This window comes from Tiliqua scincoides, chromosome 1 (genome assembly GCF_035046505.1).
Source record: "Tiliqua scincoides isolate rTilSci1 chromosome 1, rTilSci1.hap2, whole genome shotgun sequence".
In the NCBI taxonomy this organism is placed as follows: domain Eukaryota; kingdom Metazoa; phylum Chordata; class Lepidosauria; order Squamata; family Scincidae; genus Tiliqua; species Tiliqua scincoides.
Genome location: NC_089821.1, coordinates 12,523,223 through 12,542,630, shown reverse-complemented (window position 1 = coordinate 12,542,630; position 19,408 = coordinate 12,523,223). Strand labels below are relative to the sequence as shown.

The 19,408-nt window shown below is 40.9% G+C and overlaps 1 protein-coding gene across 1 annotated transcript in view; it reads left to right on the top strand.

The window, feature by feature from the left end:
* Positions 1–17,571, top strand: part of GPR176 (G protein-coupled receptor 176) — a 53,483-nt gene extending 35,912 nt beyond the window's left edge. The window contains exons 2-3 of the mRNA XM_066640295.1: positions 11,402–11,654; positions 13,887–17,571. Coding sequence (XP_066496392.1) covers positions 11,402–11,654; positions 13,887–14,982 — 1,349 coding nt within the window. The 3' untranslated portion in view covers positions 14,983–17,571. The remainder of the gene's footprint in view (positions 1–11,401; positions 11,655–13,886) is intronic.
* Positions 17,572–19,408: the final 1,837 nt, after the last annotated feature.

Sequence of the window (19,408 nt, the reverse complement as noted above, 5' to 3'; positions counted from 1 at the left end):
TATCCACCACTTCCCATACTTTGTCACCAGCTAATAACAGCAGATGGCTTCAGACATCCTGGAACAAGCCCCACCAACAAAATCTGCTATTGCAACTGCATTGGGCTGACAGTGTTCCCCTGTAAGGTCTGATAGAAATGTGTACATCTTTCTGTAGTCAAATGGTTAAGCCGCATTTGGGAGCTTCTGCTTGTGCAATGGGAGTTCCCTCTAAAGGTCCCTATTGAGTGCAAGATTCCCCCCCCCCCCACATGTTGTAAAAGTGGCTATTCATTTGGCACGCAATGCTTCTCTGGAACTCTAAAACTCTTTAACCTGCAGTTAGCAGTCTCCAAACTGCAGGACCACTATGTCCAAAAAATGTCTTCCCCGCAAGATGTGGTGTTTTTCATTCTGTGCCACAGCTGCTTATCGTTCCACTCAGTCACCCCAGAAACTCACATGGGCAGCTGTTTCTGCTGCCCATTGCCCTATCATGCTATGTGCCAAGATTTTCAGCTCACGAAGCTGGCGTGAGTTTTTGGGATGATCAGCTGGAAAGATAAGTGGCTGCAGTGCAGAACGGTAAGTGCTGCATGGGGAAGGTAAGTGCCGACTCTTGATTCAGTTCCTGGGCTGGGGTTTGGCCCCCACTGGGTAGGGTAAAGCAAGTTCCCCCTTCCTACTTACGATTGTGCTTTGTGTTATAAGGCTACAAGGCGGCAATTTCAAGTACAAAAGTTAATCCAAATTGTTCATAATATGTTGTAATACTTTTTGGATTAATTAAGATTTGGGAAGCTCAATAAATAAGTTACAGGCTGATGTGTGGGTGATCGGTAAGTTGCATTTTGGATTTTTTTTTCCTGGAATGTATGTTCATGATATTTGATGTTAGTTCTTTTGGAATACATTGTTTCATGCAGTTTTGCATACCATATAGTTTGTTCATAGATCTCACCTTGTTTTCTTTGTTGGGTCACCCTGTACTTTGTGGGCTTGCAATGAACTGTCTTGAGACATCAGTTCTCCAGTATATTGATGTCTTACACATCTTGAGCTTATGGTATTGCAGCATGCTTTTCACCTCTGAATGTGTGTTCTTTGAGTCAGTCACATTGTTTGGAGATTATTTGTGTCCCAGGGGGGGAAAAAATCATTTTGTTACAAAACCAGCATGAAATCAGGGACTAGAAAGCTCTGATATTTTTCTGTCAAGAAAACAAGTAAAACACTGTATACCAAAATGTTTCAAGTCCAACTGATTTCCATATAAAGAAACAAAAACAAGTAATTTTATGGACAGTAGCCAGGATGTTTAAAAATAACATAGCACATACTCTTAAAGGATTTGCAGCGTTTCTTTTGTTGTGCAATTAGTTTGACATTTTCTAGCTAAACAGCAGACCAAATTGCTTCAAAATTGGAACTGGTTTGTCATTTGCTGAGTTGGGAACAAAACAGAAACAAATGACTCAAAGTCTGTGATCTAACTGAGAAAATGATTTTAGCTTCATGCAGTTGTTGCTGCTATGGCAACTGTGAGTAGCAGCCTGTGTTGTTTGTGCTCTTAAAGAGAATAAGACTTGATGCTGACGAGTGAAAATTGTACAGGCTTGGAAAACAGGGAAAGAATAGTAGTACATGTAATCAAACAGTTCAGAATGGGTCCAGTTCTACCAGAGTTCAGCACTTTAATTCCCACTGATTTCAATGGAGAGTTAAATGTCTGCTTAATCCTCTCCTACTGAAATTCATGAGGCTTAAAGGAGCTTCACTCTGCCTAGATTTTGCATGCTGTGATTTTGTTAAATCTTTCCAGATACTATGGTTTTCCCAGAGGTTCTCTGAAAAGGCAAAGCCTTGGTTTTGCGCGACATTTGTGTGATGAAACAACTGTTGTGTACAAATGGCTTAAGAGAACACTAGCTTCACAAAACATGATTTTGACTTTTTTCACATCCCATTCAGAGTTTTATGTGCTTACTCCTGCCCAAATGGCTGCCCTTTTCCACTTTCCAGATGTCCTACTGCTGTGAATAGGATTGCTTACCTCTAAACAACACTAATGTTTTCCCAAAAATGTCTGTGCCATGCCAAGAGATTACAAATCTTAATTTTTATCTTGTACAATAGGTTTAAACAAAATAAAACTAGCAAGCCACCAATGTATTAATATGTTTGTACTATGGAGTTCTAAAAGAGGAACATGAAGAATCTCAATTGTAGCAAATAGTACAGGTGATTCTGCCTTTCCACTCCCTGAGTATATGCCCTAGAGTGAGCATGAGATGGGAGAATGAAATTGCTGTTCTGTCAGACATCTCAGTTCCAGCATGTTTCTCATAGCACTGCTGTAGTTTATAAAGAGGCTGTACATATATTTTTGATTTCAGGGTAATTTTGACTATATATGATTGTCTCCTTTCGCACTGACTTCAGAGCCAAATCAGTGCTTAAGATGTGACATGACTGTACTGTGATTGAAATCCAGGGACAGCATTATCATGCAGCCAGTATTACCTGTAAGGTGCGCAGCGTGAAGCTCGGCAACCCAGAAGTTCAGCAATGATGTCATCCTAGAGTGTCCAGAAACAGCATCACAATCCAGTTGCACACCACACAGCTGAAGGAAGGGGTCTACACATGAGTGCAAACCCCTTAAAGTGGCAATTGTCAACCTTTTTCATCTTACAGCGCACTGATAAGGTGCTAAACTTGTCAGAGAACACCATCGGTTTTTGACAATTGACAGGGTACAATGTACTGCCAGCGGGGGGGTTGTTTCCTGTTACCCCTACCAATACATGACTGTCCCCCAAACTCCCGTGGTACACCTGTGAATAATTTACAGCTCAGTGGTCGAAACTTACTGCTTTAGAGGGAATATGAGTAGCATGCAACACATCCTCTGTTAGGAGACTGAGTTTTAAGAATAAGATATAGCAACTTTTTAAGATTGTAAGCCCTTTTGGGACAGGGAGCCATTTAGTTATTTGATTTTTCTCTGTAAACTGCTTTGTGAACTTTTAGTTGAAAAGCCGTATATAAATACTGTTAATAATAATGTTAATAACTCTACAAGGGATTGTCACTCTGGAAGGGATTGTCACTCCCGGATTGGCCTTTTCAGCCACACTAGACGCTGTGCCAGAACCACCTTTCAGAGCGCGTTACCATAGTCTTTCGAGACTGAAGGTTGCCAATACATAATAACTCTACAACAGCTCTTGCCAAAATATGGCCTGTGGGCCAGATCTGATGTTTGTCAAGAGTCCTCCCTCCCCGGAGGAGGAGGAGCCAACAATGAGCGAACAGACATGTTTCCAGGGGCTCCTGAGAGACGGTTTGTTTTCCCCAAAAAACTGCCGGTCTGAAGAGGATCTGAAGATCTTTGTCAGGAGAGACAAGGTTTTCTATGCTGCAAGGTACCTGGGAGATTGAAAACCCAACCGGGGGGGGGGGGAAGAGGGGGCTTTCTTCTCAGGAGAAACCTAGCCATTAGAGGCAGCAATAGGGGAGGTGCAGTGGTCTGCAGTCAAGCTGCTGGCTCCATGCTGAGATACCATATGAAAAGAAAAAAGTGTGAAGTGTGAAGTTTAAGCTGGAAATTTAAGATAAGTAAGTATTAATATTGTCCCCAGCTCTGATTGACTGATTTGGCTGAAAGCCCTGGATATATTGGAGGTGTTAATGAGAGACTTTTTAAGGGTGTTGGAAGTACTCTTTCTCTTTGTAGTGGAATAAATCGGTGGTGGATTATAACTACAACTACAACTTGAGTGTGGACTAAAATTCAGAATTATTTTTGGACATAATTCTCATTAGATCTGAAAAAGTCTCGTTTTGTTTGCACCAGAATATCAGGGACAGTGAGATGGTTTTTGTTTTGTTTTGCTTCTCTCTTCATTAACTATACTGGGCTGTTATCTGCAAGAGAGATAAGAAAGAAATGTGTGGTTGGCAGAGCAATACTGATGTGGTGGAAGTAAAGAGAATAATACGCTGTGGACATCTAGTGGACTAGAGAGAAACTGCAAGAAAAGGAGGAACAAGAAAAAAATGATGGCATCTGTTTCAGAAGCTTGGATACAAATAATGCTGATAAACATGGAGAGATTGCTTGCAATGGAACAGCAGCAGCTGAGTCGGTCTTCACAGATTCAAGCCAGTTTGGAGACTCTCTCCCAACAGACAGATGTGTGCAAGGAACAATTGGAAGATGTGAAGAAATGAGCAGAAGATAAACAAGGGAGTAAGAAAGTGGAAAGGATGACGGTGAGGGACGAAATTAAAAGAGTGAACATGGAAAATAATTTGTGTAGCAATGATGAGTTGAAGCAAATGAGGAGACGGAGTCAGGGTTCAAGATTGAATGCAGGAGCAAAGCAAAAGCTGTTGTAACAGCCTCACAGCCTGCTTTTATTGGGTTCTCTTATGAAGCAATACAAAGGTTACTAATGGTTGCTGATAACAGTACCCTGGCAACACATTCCTAAGATATGAGCGCTTCTCCACACTAAAAATACTGTCTCATCCTGTTTACAGGCTTTAGCTTGGGAACCGGCTCACTCAAGGTTTGCCTCAAGTGGGGGGACAGGTGTGCCTGCAGGTTGCCACGTTCACTAAAGCCAAAGCGTGCTTCTGCATAATCACTACAATTTGACAGGATGAAGAGGAGGCGGTGGTGGAGTTCAAGATAGACAGAGTAACATGGGTGCACAAAATACAAAATTTGCTGAAACAAAAAGGAGAAAATACATCACAGTTAACTGGAAGAATGAACACATCTTATACAAGAAAGTGTGGATCTACAGGTGCAGCCTATTTATCCATGGATTTTTTTATTTGTGGATTTGTCCCCAGGGTGGGGGAACCAAAAGTCACAAACACTTTTGCCTCCTTTGCCCTGCACTGGCGTCTCCCTCCATTTCCAGGCAGCCCAAAACACTGCAAAAAAGTTCTGCCTTGTCCAGGCAGGGAAATAGCCCTGGAGCCCTGGAAGAGGTTCCCCTTGCAAAGGAACAAGTAACACTCCTGGAGCCCCTGAGCCAGCAAAGAGGCTGAAGAGGGAAAGGGGGGCCGCAAATCTCTGTAGCCAGAACACATACAGCAAGGTGGAGCTCTCTCTGTCACACACACACACACACACACACACACAGGGGCAGGTGTGGTAGCAACAGAGCGGATTGCTTTAAAAAAACCCAGGGAGTGTTTGCCAAGCCCCCCCCCATTGAGATGGTGCAGGCAATCACCGACACAAGCAACCCCCCCCCCCATGGTGCAGGCTATCAGGGACACAAGCAAGCCTTCCCACCAAGCAAAGCATGAGATTTAGCCTACAATCCTCTCCACACTTTCCTGGGAGTAAGCCCCATTGACTACAATGGGGCTGAGTAGAAACACATAGGGCTGGACTCTTAAAAGATCAGCATCCCATGTGAAAGAAGCTGGGCAGCTGGCAATGGGGAGGGGCTGAGTACGGAGGGGAGGGGATTGATAACAGCTGCATTAGTTTCCTTCCATCCGGAAGTGTCAGGCTGCAGTGTATTTGCGTAACTCTATGGAATTTAGCACAATGCATTTTTTATTAATTGTGCTGAGTCACAGAATGGAACTAACACAGAAAAATAGGCTCCACCTGTATTAGATTCTGGTATAGAGATAAATTACTGAAGATATTACATGAGAAAAAATGGAAAGTAAGAAAGAAAAAGAAACCTGAGGGTTAACCTGAGGTTTAAAGAAAGCTGGAGGATTTACTCAGTTAATAACAATGGCCCAAACATTAAAAAAATATATATACAAAATTGATAAACATGAATTGGAATGTATTAAAAAAAATAGCTGGAAATGTAAATGTGTGGAAAAATGGTTTTATATGTGGCTATTATGTCAAAGAAAAAAGAAAAAATGTAACTAGATTGGTGAATGGTAAAGAACATATTATAAGAGATTGTTGGTTTCATCACAGTTTGGAAATCAGATTATTTTTATTTAATATTAATGAGTAATTGAACTAGTTGAGGATTGATAGAAAGCGAATATTTAGAAAATATAGGGAATTTGAAAGAATTTATTATATATGATATAAGAAATGCATAAATGATTATAAGGGTCAGAAGCAGATGGAAGAATTGTTCTATATGTGGTCACTATTTTTTAAAAAATGTACTTAGAATGGAGAATAGTAAAGAACTGATTATAAGAGACTTGATTTTGTCATATCTTGGTAACTAGATTATCTTTGTTTTAATATTAATGAGCAATTGAAGTTAGTTTACGCTTGATAGAAAGTGAATATTTAGAATAGTGAAAGTGAATATAGTAGGGCATTAGGAAGAACATCATATATGATATAAATAAATGGATAAATGAATAAGAGGTAGAAGTAGGTGAGTAAGTAGATTAGGAGGTATAGTATGATTAATTAGTAATGGTATATGGTATTTAGCACTCCTAAATGTGTGTTATATGTTTGTATTTGTATTTATTTGTATTGTGTGATGCCTGTGTGTGTTAATTAAAAAAATCAAATATTTTTTTAAAAAAGAGTCCTCCCCCCCTCCGTGAGCAGAGCTTACTGTTCTGCTACACTTCCACTTTGTTCTTCACGCAATCTGGAGACAGGGATTCTCTGGGCAGTCGTGCCTGCCCAGACATCCTGTTGCAAAGCCTGCTGGGACGTTCGGCAATACATGACTGCCTAGAGTGTCCCTGTGCCCAGATCAAGTGAAGAGCAAAGCAGCAGCGTGGTGGAACAGTATGTGCTGGTTGGTACAGGGAGGGCTTTTTTTGGAGCACAGTGGTCTCCAGTTTGTGATCTACAGCAGTCTACAATAAGCTGTGTTAAGGTATCAAACAGTTTGTTTGAATAGGAGTGGTGTGAGGACACCAGGTGTTTGCATGCCACCTCTATTTAACCTTAGGAACTTAATAGTTCATTGATATTACCGGGAAGTATGTACCTTAAAGGTTAATGGAACTTGCATGCAAGCTCAGTATTGTAACCATACTTTTAGAGCTATTCATTCCTCCTTCATACTACTGATACTAGCAGAATGACAATATTCATTTATAGAAACTCTAGTAAGTGCATATAAATGAAGCACTTTAAAGCTTTGTACTAAGGAAACTGATAGTCACAATTTGTGTATCTTTGAAGCTTTAATGTCACAGAAGGGTGATGGACACCCACAGAAGGACAAGCATGAGCAAGTCACCATGGGGTTGTGGTAGAAACAGAAATGTTTAAAGGAATTTTTTTCATAAATGACAAAATAAACTTTGGATGTTTATGTAGATAGAACATGACTTTAACTCCTAAAAGATAGAAAAATGTAGGTGTTGTGCACTGCTAATACTTCTGCTTTAACTTGAATGGATAACAACAACTTAAAATTGCTGCTTTTGAAGGAAGGTACATAAAAATTACTGAAAATGAAATATTATTTCAGAGGGCTGGAGGAGGAAATTGTGCCATATCAGTGAAGAATGTAGGGTTTGTTTCCATAATAACTATGTTTACAATGATATAGGCATGGTTGCTACAGACTGTTCTTTAAATTGCAGTTTGCTTTTGCCTTTTGAGTGGTCCTTAATTTAATGCTACTTCAGTACTAGGCAATTGGAAATTTGGAATGAAATATTTCTTTACTCAGTGTGTGGTTGGTCTGTGGAACTCCTTGTCACAGGATGTGGTGACGGCATCTGGCCTGGACGCCTTTAAAAGGGGATTGGACAAGTTTCTGGAGGAAAAATCCATTACGGGGTACAAGCCATGATGTGTATGCGCAACCTCCTGATTTTTGAAATGGGCTATGTCAGAAGGCCAGATGCAAGGGAGGGCACCAGGATGAGGTCTCTTGTTATCTGGTGTGCTCCCTGGGGCATTTGGTGGGCCGCTGTGAGATACAGGAAGCTGGACTAGATGGGCCTATGGCCTGATCCAGTGGGGCTGTTCTTATGTTCTAAGCATATGTATAGCAACCATATGTGCATTTACAGCTGTAAGTCAGAATTGCCATTGTACATATCATTTTTATCATTGGTGCCTGGAAAAGCAGATCCATACAATCAATTCACCACGAGCACTTTATAACAAGGAGTTAAAAAAAGGCTCACCTTCCAGCCATGTGTATTGGCTCTAGAAAAAAGTTGAAAGAGTCAGAGAGCTGAAACATGCTGCTGCTACTACGCCCAGGGCTGGACCAAGATCTTCTGATGTCTGAGGTGGTGAACCAAATGCTACCTGGTGATGCACCAACCACTGCTTCCTGGATTGGAAAAAGAGGGGGAGAAAATGGAAGAAGGAAGTATGGAGGAGAGATGAGTGGTGGGCTATTGCACTCCATGGCCCTCTCCTTTTTCCAGTCTAGGAACTGGGTAGATGGGGGGGGGGGCACCTCCGGCCATTCTGTTGCCTGGGACAACTGCTAGTCCTGATAGTGCCCATCTTTAACCACTTGAGGGGTTAAAGTACATGAGGGGCTTGAAGTGGTCAGACTAGGTAATGCTGAATTTGAAGAACATTGGGCATGTTTTTTTCACTCACTACCTCTTATCCACTCCTTATTGACGTTGTTCTGAGAGTCAGTATATTGGAATATTGTTCTCTGCTTCTGGCCTAACAACAGATTCTAAGGTGAAAACAACAAGGTACAATCTGTATAGGTAAGACCCTTGTCCACACAACCAGAGCTTTGTCTTCACCTTTTGTCGCAGCTGTTCCCATTGCTGAACTGAGCAGGCACTAATAAAAAGGCACAGTGGCTTGTCTGTTCAGCAGCAAAAACGGCTGCAGTAAAAATAAAAAAGCAAAGCTCCAGCTGTTTACATAAGAACAACCCCACTGGATCAGGCCATAGGCCCATCTAGTCCAGCTTCCTGTATCTCACATCGGCCCACCAAATGCCCCAGGGAGCACACCAGATAACATTGTTCCTTTCTATATCTTGACTTTATTTAGATCCTAGTCTGAGAGCGCTGCAGCTAAATGGGAGGAAAGAAGGGAAAGGGACAAAACTTTGTTGACTAACCTCGTCATCCTTTTTTCCACAATTTTTACTTACTTGTTATTTTTACTGGGTCCCTTTTAGGGAGAAGGGCGGGATATAAATAAAGTTTATTATTATTGTTGTTGTTGTTGTTGGGTGTACTGATCTCCTCGGCTACAGTCAACAAGATCATTATAAATGTTTGCTCGAGCTTGTTGCCCTAGCAAACTATCACTTATTGTACATAATACATGAACCCTAGCCTAATGTTTTCTTTCTTTTCTCACATCCTCCTCTGCTTCTCTCTTATATTCACAAAAATAGTTCCGTAGTTTTCTCTATAGTATTTCTGAGACCAGCCATTCATGCATTGTACGTGAATCCAAAGCATAGGTTCTGCATTACAAGAATGAAGTCCTATGACATTTATGAAGTTAATACTTATGAACTATGGCCCCAGTCCTATCTGCACTTAACTTCACAGTAAGTGTTACTGCATTCAGTGAGAAATTTCCACTTCTGCATACATAGGATTGTGCTGCATAATTTAGAAGTCACCATATTTTAACATCATATACATTAGAGAATAGTATTCCAAAATTTCTGACTCATTTTACGAAGCAAGATGAGAACACCCTGTAAAAGCACTATTGTAAAAGCACTATGATATTTCTCATTTTCTGTAACAGCCTCACTTGTCCATTCTAAGCAGTGCTTCAAGGACTCAGTTAATAGTCCTCTAAGGTATACTGGTTGTTAATGTGTTTGGCTGGGAGAAGGGAAAAATTCTCCATTTAAATGTAATGGGGATACTGGCATGAAACTGACATCTTTTTACATGTCTGATGTGAGAACTGTGCAAACACTACCAGTATGTGCTATTGCAAAAGGCCAGGCTGCATCACTTGGGCAGACACATCTCATTTTGCAAGAGATTTGAGTAGAATTCTTCTGCCATTTTAATATTAGAGTTTAATATTTATAAAATATTAACCTGTTACTACATATGAAAATAATCAACATAGTCTGCCTGAAATTTCAGCTATCTTCCTATTAGCTGGGTTCAGATTATTCTAATGCATGCTGAGTTCTGTATAGTACCACTTTATTAAAAGGGGAAATATACCCATATAAAATCAACCCCCAGCTTTTATGTGCTGTGCTTCTACTGTGTCTGACCTTAAAAATAAATGTGGTGATGTCCTTGTTTTGGACAGAGCTGAATAAATCCTGAATGGAAACGTGTTCTCTTCCCTAAGGGAGCTGTCAAACCTGCACAAGGATTCAGTAAAAAAAAAAAAAAAACTCCAAGATTCCAAGTCACTTTGATAAATATATTTTTTTCAGATACTAAATATGAATTTGTGAAACAAATAAGACACATTGCACAATTGTATCAAACTGAATGATGTGTATCAAACTGAATGATACCAACACCTTTATGAATCAAGAGTATGTTGCAGGAACAAATTGTTAGGAATATTTTGTCATTCTGGAAGACATATTTAGTGAAGATGAATCTCGTTTCAAAACTGTGGGCTAATCTGTGGGGAACTGATTATGGAGCATATTCCTTTGGATAAAGGAGCTAGATCTGATGATGACAATTCCAGGAGAGAATATGTAAGAGGTGGCCAAACCCTGGTTTACAAGCCACATAAGGCTCTTGGACATGTAATGTGCGGTTCGTGGAAATATGTTGGCTGAGCTCCTCTTTGCATCACAATAAATATATGTAAAAGGTAAATATGTTAAATGTTTGTGATTATATGAATATATAATATGAATATATGAATTGAGTTGGCATCCTTCAGTCTCGGAAGACTATGGTGTCACGCTCTGAATAGTGGTTCTGGAACGGAGTGTCCTCTCCAGTGCGCGAAGCCTGGGTAAAGTAGGTATGGAGGATAGGCTGTTACCCATGCAGCAAATCCCCCCTCTCCACGTCGCTGAAATGGTCCAATGGAAAGGCAGAGGCCAATACGGTTGGTTCCAGCGGCGTCGCAGGAGTTGCCAGAACGTGACTGTGTTCAGCCATGAACTGCCTCAGGGACTCCGGCTCCGGATTTTGCCTCGAGGTTGACTCCTGAAGCCTCTTCCATAACTGGATGTAGCCACAAGGCAGTGGAGGTTTGGGATCAGAGTTTTCCTTCTCTCAGATGAGCTGCCTTCCCAGGCTGACGAGCCCCATCTACCCGGTGGCTTTTTAGTCACCTCTTACGACAAGTACAGCCAAACTGAGGGCCTATTCTTATCCCCAGCCCCCAGGGGAAAATATATGAATGTATAATTATGATTATGTGAATGTATTGGTGATTAAAACCTAGATCCATATCTTATTGAAGAGTGAATTTGCCATTTAGACACATGCATGCATACACATGTTTGTTAACTTTCAAGGTTTGCTTTTGTCTCCTTTCATCCAGGAAACTTCATGGTTTTGTGGTCAACATGCAGAACATCAGTTTTTAAGTCGGTAACTAATCGATTTATTAAGAACTTGGCCTGCTCTGGGATCTGTGCCATCTTAGTTTGTGTGCCTTTTGACATTGTCCTCAGTGCCAGTCCACACTGTTGCTGGTGGATCTACAACATGGTCTTCTGCAAGATAATCAAGTTCCTGCACAAAGTCTTCTGCTCAGTGACCATCCTTAGCTTTCCTGCCATTGCTCTAGATAGGTAAGACACCACAATTGCTTATGGATTGTATTTCTCTTCTATAGACATGGCTTCATTTATACTTTACCCTTTTCTGATTGTTTGTGGTTTTTCATAAGCCCTTCCTTTTACAGCATCTTTGAGGAATTGTCTGTTATTCACTAGTCCGTGTTACCAGTGGAGCTGATGACCTTGCCTCTAGTGGAACTTTTCCTGTAAAGAGGTGAAATTGAAGTATCTTAGCAAGTAATTATCTCTGTACCTAGTTAAGTCTTCTCCCCGATGCCTTGGTGAAGCATACAGTTTGCCTGGAGCTCCAAGCATTCAGGTAACTTGTGGTTTCCATTTTGAAACCTGTAGAAATGATTTGAAACCATAGAACAGGGCTTTTCAAACAGGGGTGTTGCGACACCCCAGCCTGTGGGCCCTGGCCTCTGCCCCCTTAAGGGGTGGGGGCAGCCTGGAGGCAGGAGGAGGCAGCAGCGCAATCCCCAGGATTGCGCTACTCAGGGGGCTGCAGGGGCTTGGGTGCACTTACCCAAGCCTCTGCAGCCTCCCCAGAGTACAGGGAGCCTGGTGTGACCTTTGGCAGGGCTCCCTGCAGCAGTGAAAGTAAAAGTGGAGCAATCGCACCCTGCGTCTGCTAAATCAGAAGTGGAGCGCGATCGCTCCGCTTTTACTTTCACTGCTGGGGGAGCTCTGCCAAAGGTCGCACCGCAGTGATTCTGGGGATTGCGCCACTGCCTCCCCCCCGCCCCTGCAAGCACTTACAGTGGCTCAAACTCTCCATGAGAGTTTGAAAACCACTGCCATAGAATAATGAGACAGTGGTACCTAAGGAGAGCTGGATTTTGACTACTTGATTTTCAAGGCTTGTTGTCCCCTGGTATGTGTTTGAAAATCAATCCAGGGCCAGTCACCAGTGATCCTTGTAAGGTGTGCGGTCACACAGCTTGAAGCTGAGCTCCTTGCAGCATGGAGCTTGGCAACCCAGAAGTTCAGCAGTGACGCACAACACAGTCTTTGAGTGTCTGGAGATGGCATTGTGAGTTACCAAATGATTTTCCCCTCATTTCTTCTGTCTCAAATACTGATTCAATGGCAAATCATTAGAATATACAGACTGGATCATCTTTATTTTTCACACTTTTATATCTTCTTTCCACTGATTGGTAAATTACAGCTCTATGTTAGACCAGAAACTCACTGGAGAGCTAAGCTATGTCTAACATGACCACGCAAGTAACAGACAAGTGACATAAATAAGATGAAAGTTTGATAAGCTAATCACCTTCCACATGGAGAGTAGTTTATTTAATACAAAAAAAAAATCAGTTGCAGTAGAGGTAAAGGATGAACTCTAGCTCAATTCCACAGAATATCTGGGATGCAATTTCTGTAGGGAGAAAGAAATCATCAGAAGTGTTATCCATTTCAGTGTTATCCATTGAAATCCTGGCTGATATTAACAATGCGTGCTGCATTTTTATGTTACAAATTTCACATATCCTTTGAAGTAAATTATTTTGTTTTGGCTGAAAGGAAACTTCAGGGCCGGTGGAGCTCATCTCTGCTGGATCCAGAGTCCCATGTTGGGCCATGTGGCCTGACATGAGGCTTCTTGATTCTGCGCCAGCTCAGCTGCCACAGAATCGAGTAACCCCATTGCGGGGCTACGTCCCTTACTTGGGGGAAGGGGACAAATGTCGTCTCCTAAGGAGCCACTGGCAGCTGTCTGGTGCATGCAGGATACCGTGGCAGCCATTTTTGATGCCGTAGCTGTCTCACTCACCCGGCAGTTCAGGATTGGGCTGTTGCACTGCTTCTTAAAGGGGGGCAGTCACAGAAGCGTCCTCAAGGTAAGGGAATGTTTATTCCCTTACCTTGGTGCTGCATTGCTGTGGCATTGGTGCTGGAAAGTTGGATACAACTGGGTTCATATGCAACCTGAAAAGACTCTTCTTTAAATAAAACAAATGCATTTTTCCATTTTACAGATAATGCAGTGGTTCAGTTCAACAGTTACAAAATGGAGGCTCTGTTTCATCAGAAACCAATATCTTGTAATTACTATAGCAACCAGTATGAATGCTTGTCCAGGAAATAGATGAATTTCAAAATGGGGATTTAACATAAATCAGTTATTTAAATAATTGTGATTGCAATTGTTCTACAGGAAGTGTGTGTAGGTTGAAGTCCCAATCAGTGCTGATATTTATATATCCCCTTACAGGCCTTTTTCTTTTCTTGCAGGTACTACTCAGTTTTATATCCACTGGAAAGAAAAATATCGGATGCCAAGTCTCGTGACGTGGTGATCTACATCTGGGCCCATGCAGTAGTTGCCAGCATTCCTGTATTTGCTGTGACCAACGTGTCAGATATTTATGCCATGTCCACTTGCACCGAGCCCTGGAACTACTCAATTGGGCATTTGGTATACATCATTATCTACAATGCCACCACTGTGATTATGCCAGTAGCTCTTGTGTTTCTCTTTATGATCCTTATCCGCAGGGCACTGAGTGCCAGCCAGAAGAAAAAAGTCATCATAGCTGCCTTAAGAACCCCTCAGAATACTATTTCTATTCCTTATGCCTCCCAGAGAGAATCCGAACTTCATACCATGCTGCTGTCCATGGTTATGGTTTTTATTTTCGGTAGTATTCCCTATATGACTTTGGTGATTTACCGCACTGTGCTCAATGCTCCTGATGCTTCTGTGTTCTTGCTTCTCACTGCCATCTGGCTGCCCAAGATCTCACTGCTAGCCAACCCTCTGCTCTTCCTGACTGTTAACAAATCTGTACGTAAATGTTTAGTAGGGACAATTATGCAGTTACACCGAAGGTACAGTCGGAGGAACGTTGTCAGCTCTGGAGCTGCCACAGATGCCAACTTGGAGCCTCACATTCGTTCTGGTAGCCAGCTTCTAGAAATGTTTCACATTGGGCAGCAGCAGATCTTCAGACCCATGGAGGATGAAGAAGAGAATGAAACGAAATCTATTGACTCCACCAAGTACCAGCAGAAAGAAATTCCTACAACCAGCTTAGAGGCTCAGAGGCCTCTGCCTTTTGCAATTGCAGACTCAGCTGCGCAAGTGGCCCCAGCTATGCCAATGGAAGCGGAATTGGCCAATGAGAAGTACTCCATGCAGCTTGGCTTTGGGCCGTTTGAGCTGCCTCCACAGTGGTTGCCAGAAAATCGGAACAGTAAGAAACGACTGCTACCTCCTTTGGGGAATACACCTGAGGAGCTGATCCAGACAAAGCAGCCCAAGTCCAAAGGAGAAAAAAAAATTAGCAGGAACAATAAAGTCAGCATTTTTCCCAAGGTGGATTCCTAGTCAAAGCAGGAACTCTGTGTGATGAGACAGGACTGCTTCCTTGCACATGTGTGATCCTATGGATCTTTATTAGGTTGACAATACAGTAAAGGCTGATTTTTTTGTGCCAATTATATAAAAATTAAAAAAAACAACACAAGTGTTCCTTAGGAATGAGTTTCGATACAAATATTTAATCTTACCTTTAATTCATTCTCCATTTTACGCAAAACTAAAGTTGATTACCTTCCAAAGAGGTATTTTTGGGTCTTTCCTATCCCAAAGACTGTGTTCTCCTCTGTATCCCATTGTGATCTTGAGGAGTAGCCAAGTACAGCAAGTTCATATAGTGACCACATGCAGAGAGGTAGGCTGGGTAGCTGTTCTACAGTAATGGTACTTTAGGAAAGGGATAAATACAAAATGTCCTTCCCTGGAGTTCCGTAACTCTACACAAAAACCGAAGTATTTTTAAGGAGCACTACATGATCATTCAGTGTAAGATGGCTTTCACTGGCCAGGATTATTAAGCAAGCATGGGGAATAAAATGCAATTTTATAACTTAGTAAGATTTTGTTTCTTTTTATATTTTAACTTGCTTGATGCTGTTGAGGGAAGTATGGGCTAAATACATGTACATGATCTCGGGCACATTGCCTGTAAAGTTTTTCAGGCCTACATTTGAACACTGGGCTGAACACTAGTGAATATGACCACTGCAACCACAACATACAGAGAAAAAAATCTATAAGGCATTGAGAAATGCTTTTTTACAATAAGATGTGAATATTGTTGCGTAGGGAGAGGAGTAAGATTCTTAATTACATTTAATTTAATGATAATTGTGTTACAAAGACAGTGTTCCATTATAAAAAGGCAAAACTGAGTATAAGTTCTTAATTATAATAATCTTGTAGCTCCCATGTGAGTCACATGTAGAAAAAAACTACTTCAGCAGTGTTCATATGCCTCAACCCATGGGGGAGGGCTTTAACTATTTGCTAAAAAATCAATTTTAAATGTTTTTTGCACTTTTCTAACTTTGTTTGTGATTTCAATACTTTGATTTGGCAGAAACTTGTTCCACCTTGAACTGGCTTGATTTTAGCTTATCTTGGTTTGTCCTGAAAAAAATGAAGAGTTTTAAATACAGAATTTCACCATTATTATGGTGAAGTCCTATTGATCTCCAATAACAGATACAATGATGATTTGATTTCTGAACCTGATTTGTTTTAACTCAAAGTGACATGCAAATTATGCAACAAGAATAGAAAAATTTAAATAAAACTTTGAGTAATTATTTGCTTTGCTGGAATCATATTTCCTGAACAGTAATATCTTCTTGACAGTAAATTAATTGGGAGGAAGAGCACAAGATTCCTTTTCCTTTAAAGACCTGAGAGTTTAAACAGAAACTGCAGAAAGCCATTGAAGATTTTTAGCTGGACACTGTTGTGACTGTAAACAAAAGGCACGTAGATTCCAATGGAGCAGTTAACAATTTACAGAATAGAAAAGGGTAACACTATACCTGCCAGATTGGTAGGTGTTTTTGTAATTTATTTTGGAATCCAAGGCCTACAGTCCTGCTTCAGCAAGGGAATTTGGTGCACCAAAGCTGTTTTATTGTAGATGTAACTGACATGGCTGCTCATCTAAACCCTATTGACTTGGCTGGAATAGATCCTTTGATGACATGCTGGGATCAGGATAATTATAACTACATTATAATTGTTACATGTGACAAGTTGCACATGACTAGGCATTGTCTTTATCTGCCACTTCCTTTAAAAGTTCAGAAATGGTTAAAGCCTCAGGGCAATTGCTTCGTTATTGATGAATTACACCAGACGATAAATATGGATTCCCATCATCATATATATCAAAGGGGATGTCTAGCACAAGCCTATGCATGTCTGTTCAGAAGTAAGTTCCAGTATGCTCAGTGTTTTTACACCCAGGAAAGTGTGTATAGGATTGCAGTCTTACTCATGCTTATTCCCTAAAATACACATTGTGTAACATAGTACATGGAAATCACTCATGACTACTTCATGCAGTGGCCAACATATATGGCCTCATATTTCGCAAATCAGAGCCTGTTTCAATACCAAGTGCACCCAGACAGTGTGTTGTAGTTCACTTCCCTCACTTTTTGGTATCAAGAATATGGCTTGTTAATTATTGCACTCTCTAAACCAATGTGGAAATGACTTTATCTCTCTCCAGGCAGCCCTTTTCTTTCCCTTAAAGGTGGCCACTGTTGTCCCTCAAAAGAACACAATTTATAGCACCCTTGCTCTTCTGCTTTAGAGTAGATATTTTGTGCATGTTGAGCCATTGGGTAGGATTCTGCTTGTTCATTAAAGTACATTTCTTTTAAGATGTATTTTTCAAGGGAACAAAATACTCTGCCATGTTTACAACAAACACCATAGCTAAACACAATATTTAAAGCAAGAAAATTTATATTCTGCATAAGCAGACTTTATGGGATACAAGTATTCTTCCTTAAGTATTTCTGAAGCTTTAGAGGAATTCTAATGGTTATTTGTACGTGTTATTGATAACCAACTTTGCAATAAAAGATATACACGGTTTATTAATACAGTGTCAATACTCTTTTCCTGTCCTATAAGTTACGTTTTACACCAAATGGTTCTTTAAACAAAAAGTGTTCAGAACTGCATGACCACCACTAGACAGGCAATCTTATATGATAATGATGAGTTCTTTAGTCTCAGCCTACAGCACAATCCTATGCATATACACCAACTAAAGTCCCATTGTGTCCAGTGGGTTTTTACTCCCAAGAAAGTGTATATAGAACTCAGTCCTAATCTCCTTTGTCTTCAAATGTGAAAGTAACAAAAACCATGTAAGAGAAGAAAGTCACATTGCAGAGCATTTCAGCTGCCTAAACATGAAAAATTAGCTTTTGCAAAATCATATTGTACATCGCCTTGAGCATAGGAAAGGCAGTATATAAATCTTTAAAATAAACAAAGCCCTCCATTTTCTCCATTCTCATTTTGCTTCAAAAAAGGTGAAGGAGCTAATTTTCTAGAAATTAAGAGCAAACTAGCAGACAAAATTTTAAAATTAAAGAGGTGCTTGTAAGTGGATAAAGGAGAGTCAACAGGAATAAAATTCCAGCCCACCATTTTAAGGTATTTTTCAAATGTAAAACAAGTTCATGTTAATGTGAAACTTCCAAATATTACAAGATGTCTCCACCACAGGTGATCCTAAGCCCTTTGGAACTTTGCTTGAAATACATTGTGTATCAAGTGTAAGCACATAGTCAGCATATACTAATAAATAGTTTCCCTATCATATGAATGGGCAACCTAGAGACAGTCAGCCAGAGCTTTGGCTAACTAATTTACCTTGATTCAACCCTAGTCGCTAGCAATCCAAATAAGGAGAGAAGAGCCTCTGCATGTTGTCTTCCCATTAATACAATTTAGTTTCTTCCACTGAACTCCAGTTTTACGTAAGGCAAGGATATTATGTCAACACTAATGAAATGTTAACTTCATCTGCTTTACTGTAGGCTTTCTGCCAAAATGTCAAGTATAGTCATTCTCTTCCTTTTCATTTGCATCTATACGTCAGTCCCCTTTATCAAATTCTACTTTCCAAGCCCAGGCACATGTAGTTTGACCTTTAAAGGCTGGGACAGGATAACCAGGATTTACTATGTTCCTTGAAAAGATGGCACAATAAGAAGTATTGATAAGGAAGTGGGTGAGGTTGAGCCAGCTGAGCAACTTGGTATAACTGAATATACCTAGGGCTGTGCTGAAAGACTAGCTCTTAATGCATCTACCAGTGGCCTATCACAGTCTGTTCAGTCTGTAGCCAGTAATCCTGATCTACCAGATGCCTGACTAGCTGTGATCTTGGGCCCAGTCCTATCCAGCTTTCCAACACAGCCATGCCAATAGGGTGTGTGTTGCATCCTGCAGTGGTGAAGACAGTCACGGAGGCCTCCTCAAGATAAGGGAACTTTTGTTCCCTTACCTCAGGCCTGCATCGAGGCTGCATCAGCAATAGAAAATTGGATAAGATTGGCCCCTTAACTGAGAAGCCATATGGCAGTTTGGAAAGGAAGCTGCCCTTTTTCTAATAGGCTTTGCCCAGCACGTTGGGGTTTCCTACCCACCCTTATAGCAGCAATGAGCACTGATGACCATTTACACAGCTGACTGCTAGAAATAAATGTTAATTAAGCCTGAAATTAAAAAATGCTATGCTATAACATTAATGGAGATAAGAGAAATATGAACGAACCAAGGGATAAACTTCCAAGACTGGAATCAAAGTTCCTTCTCTACCATAAGGATCACAGGAGAATGTCATTAAGGCAGCTCTGGGTGCCTATGGGAGACATAGAAATGCTGAATTGTTTCCAAGGAATGGTAGGCCAGGAGAACAGCA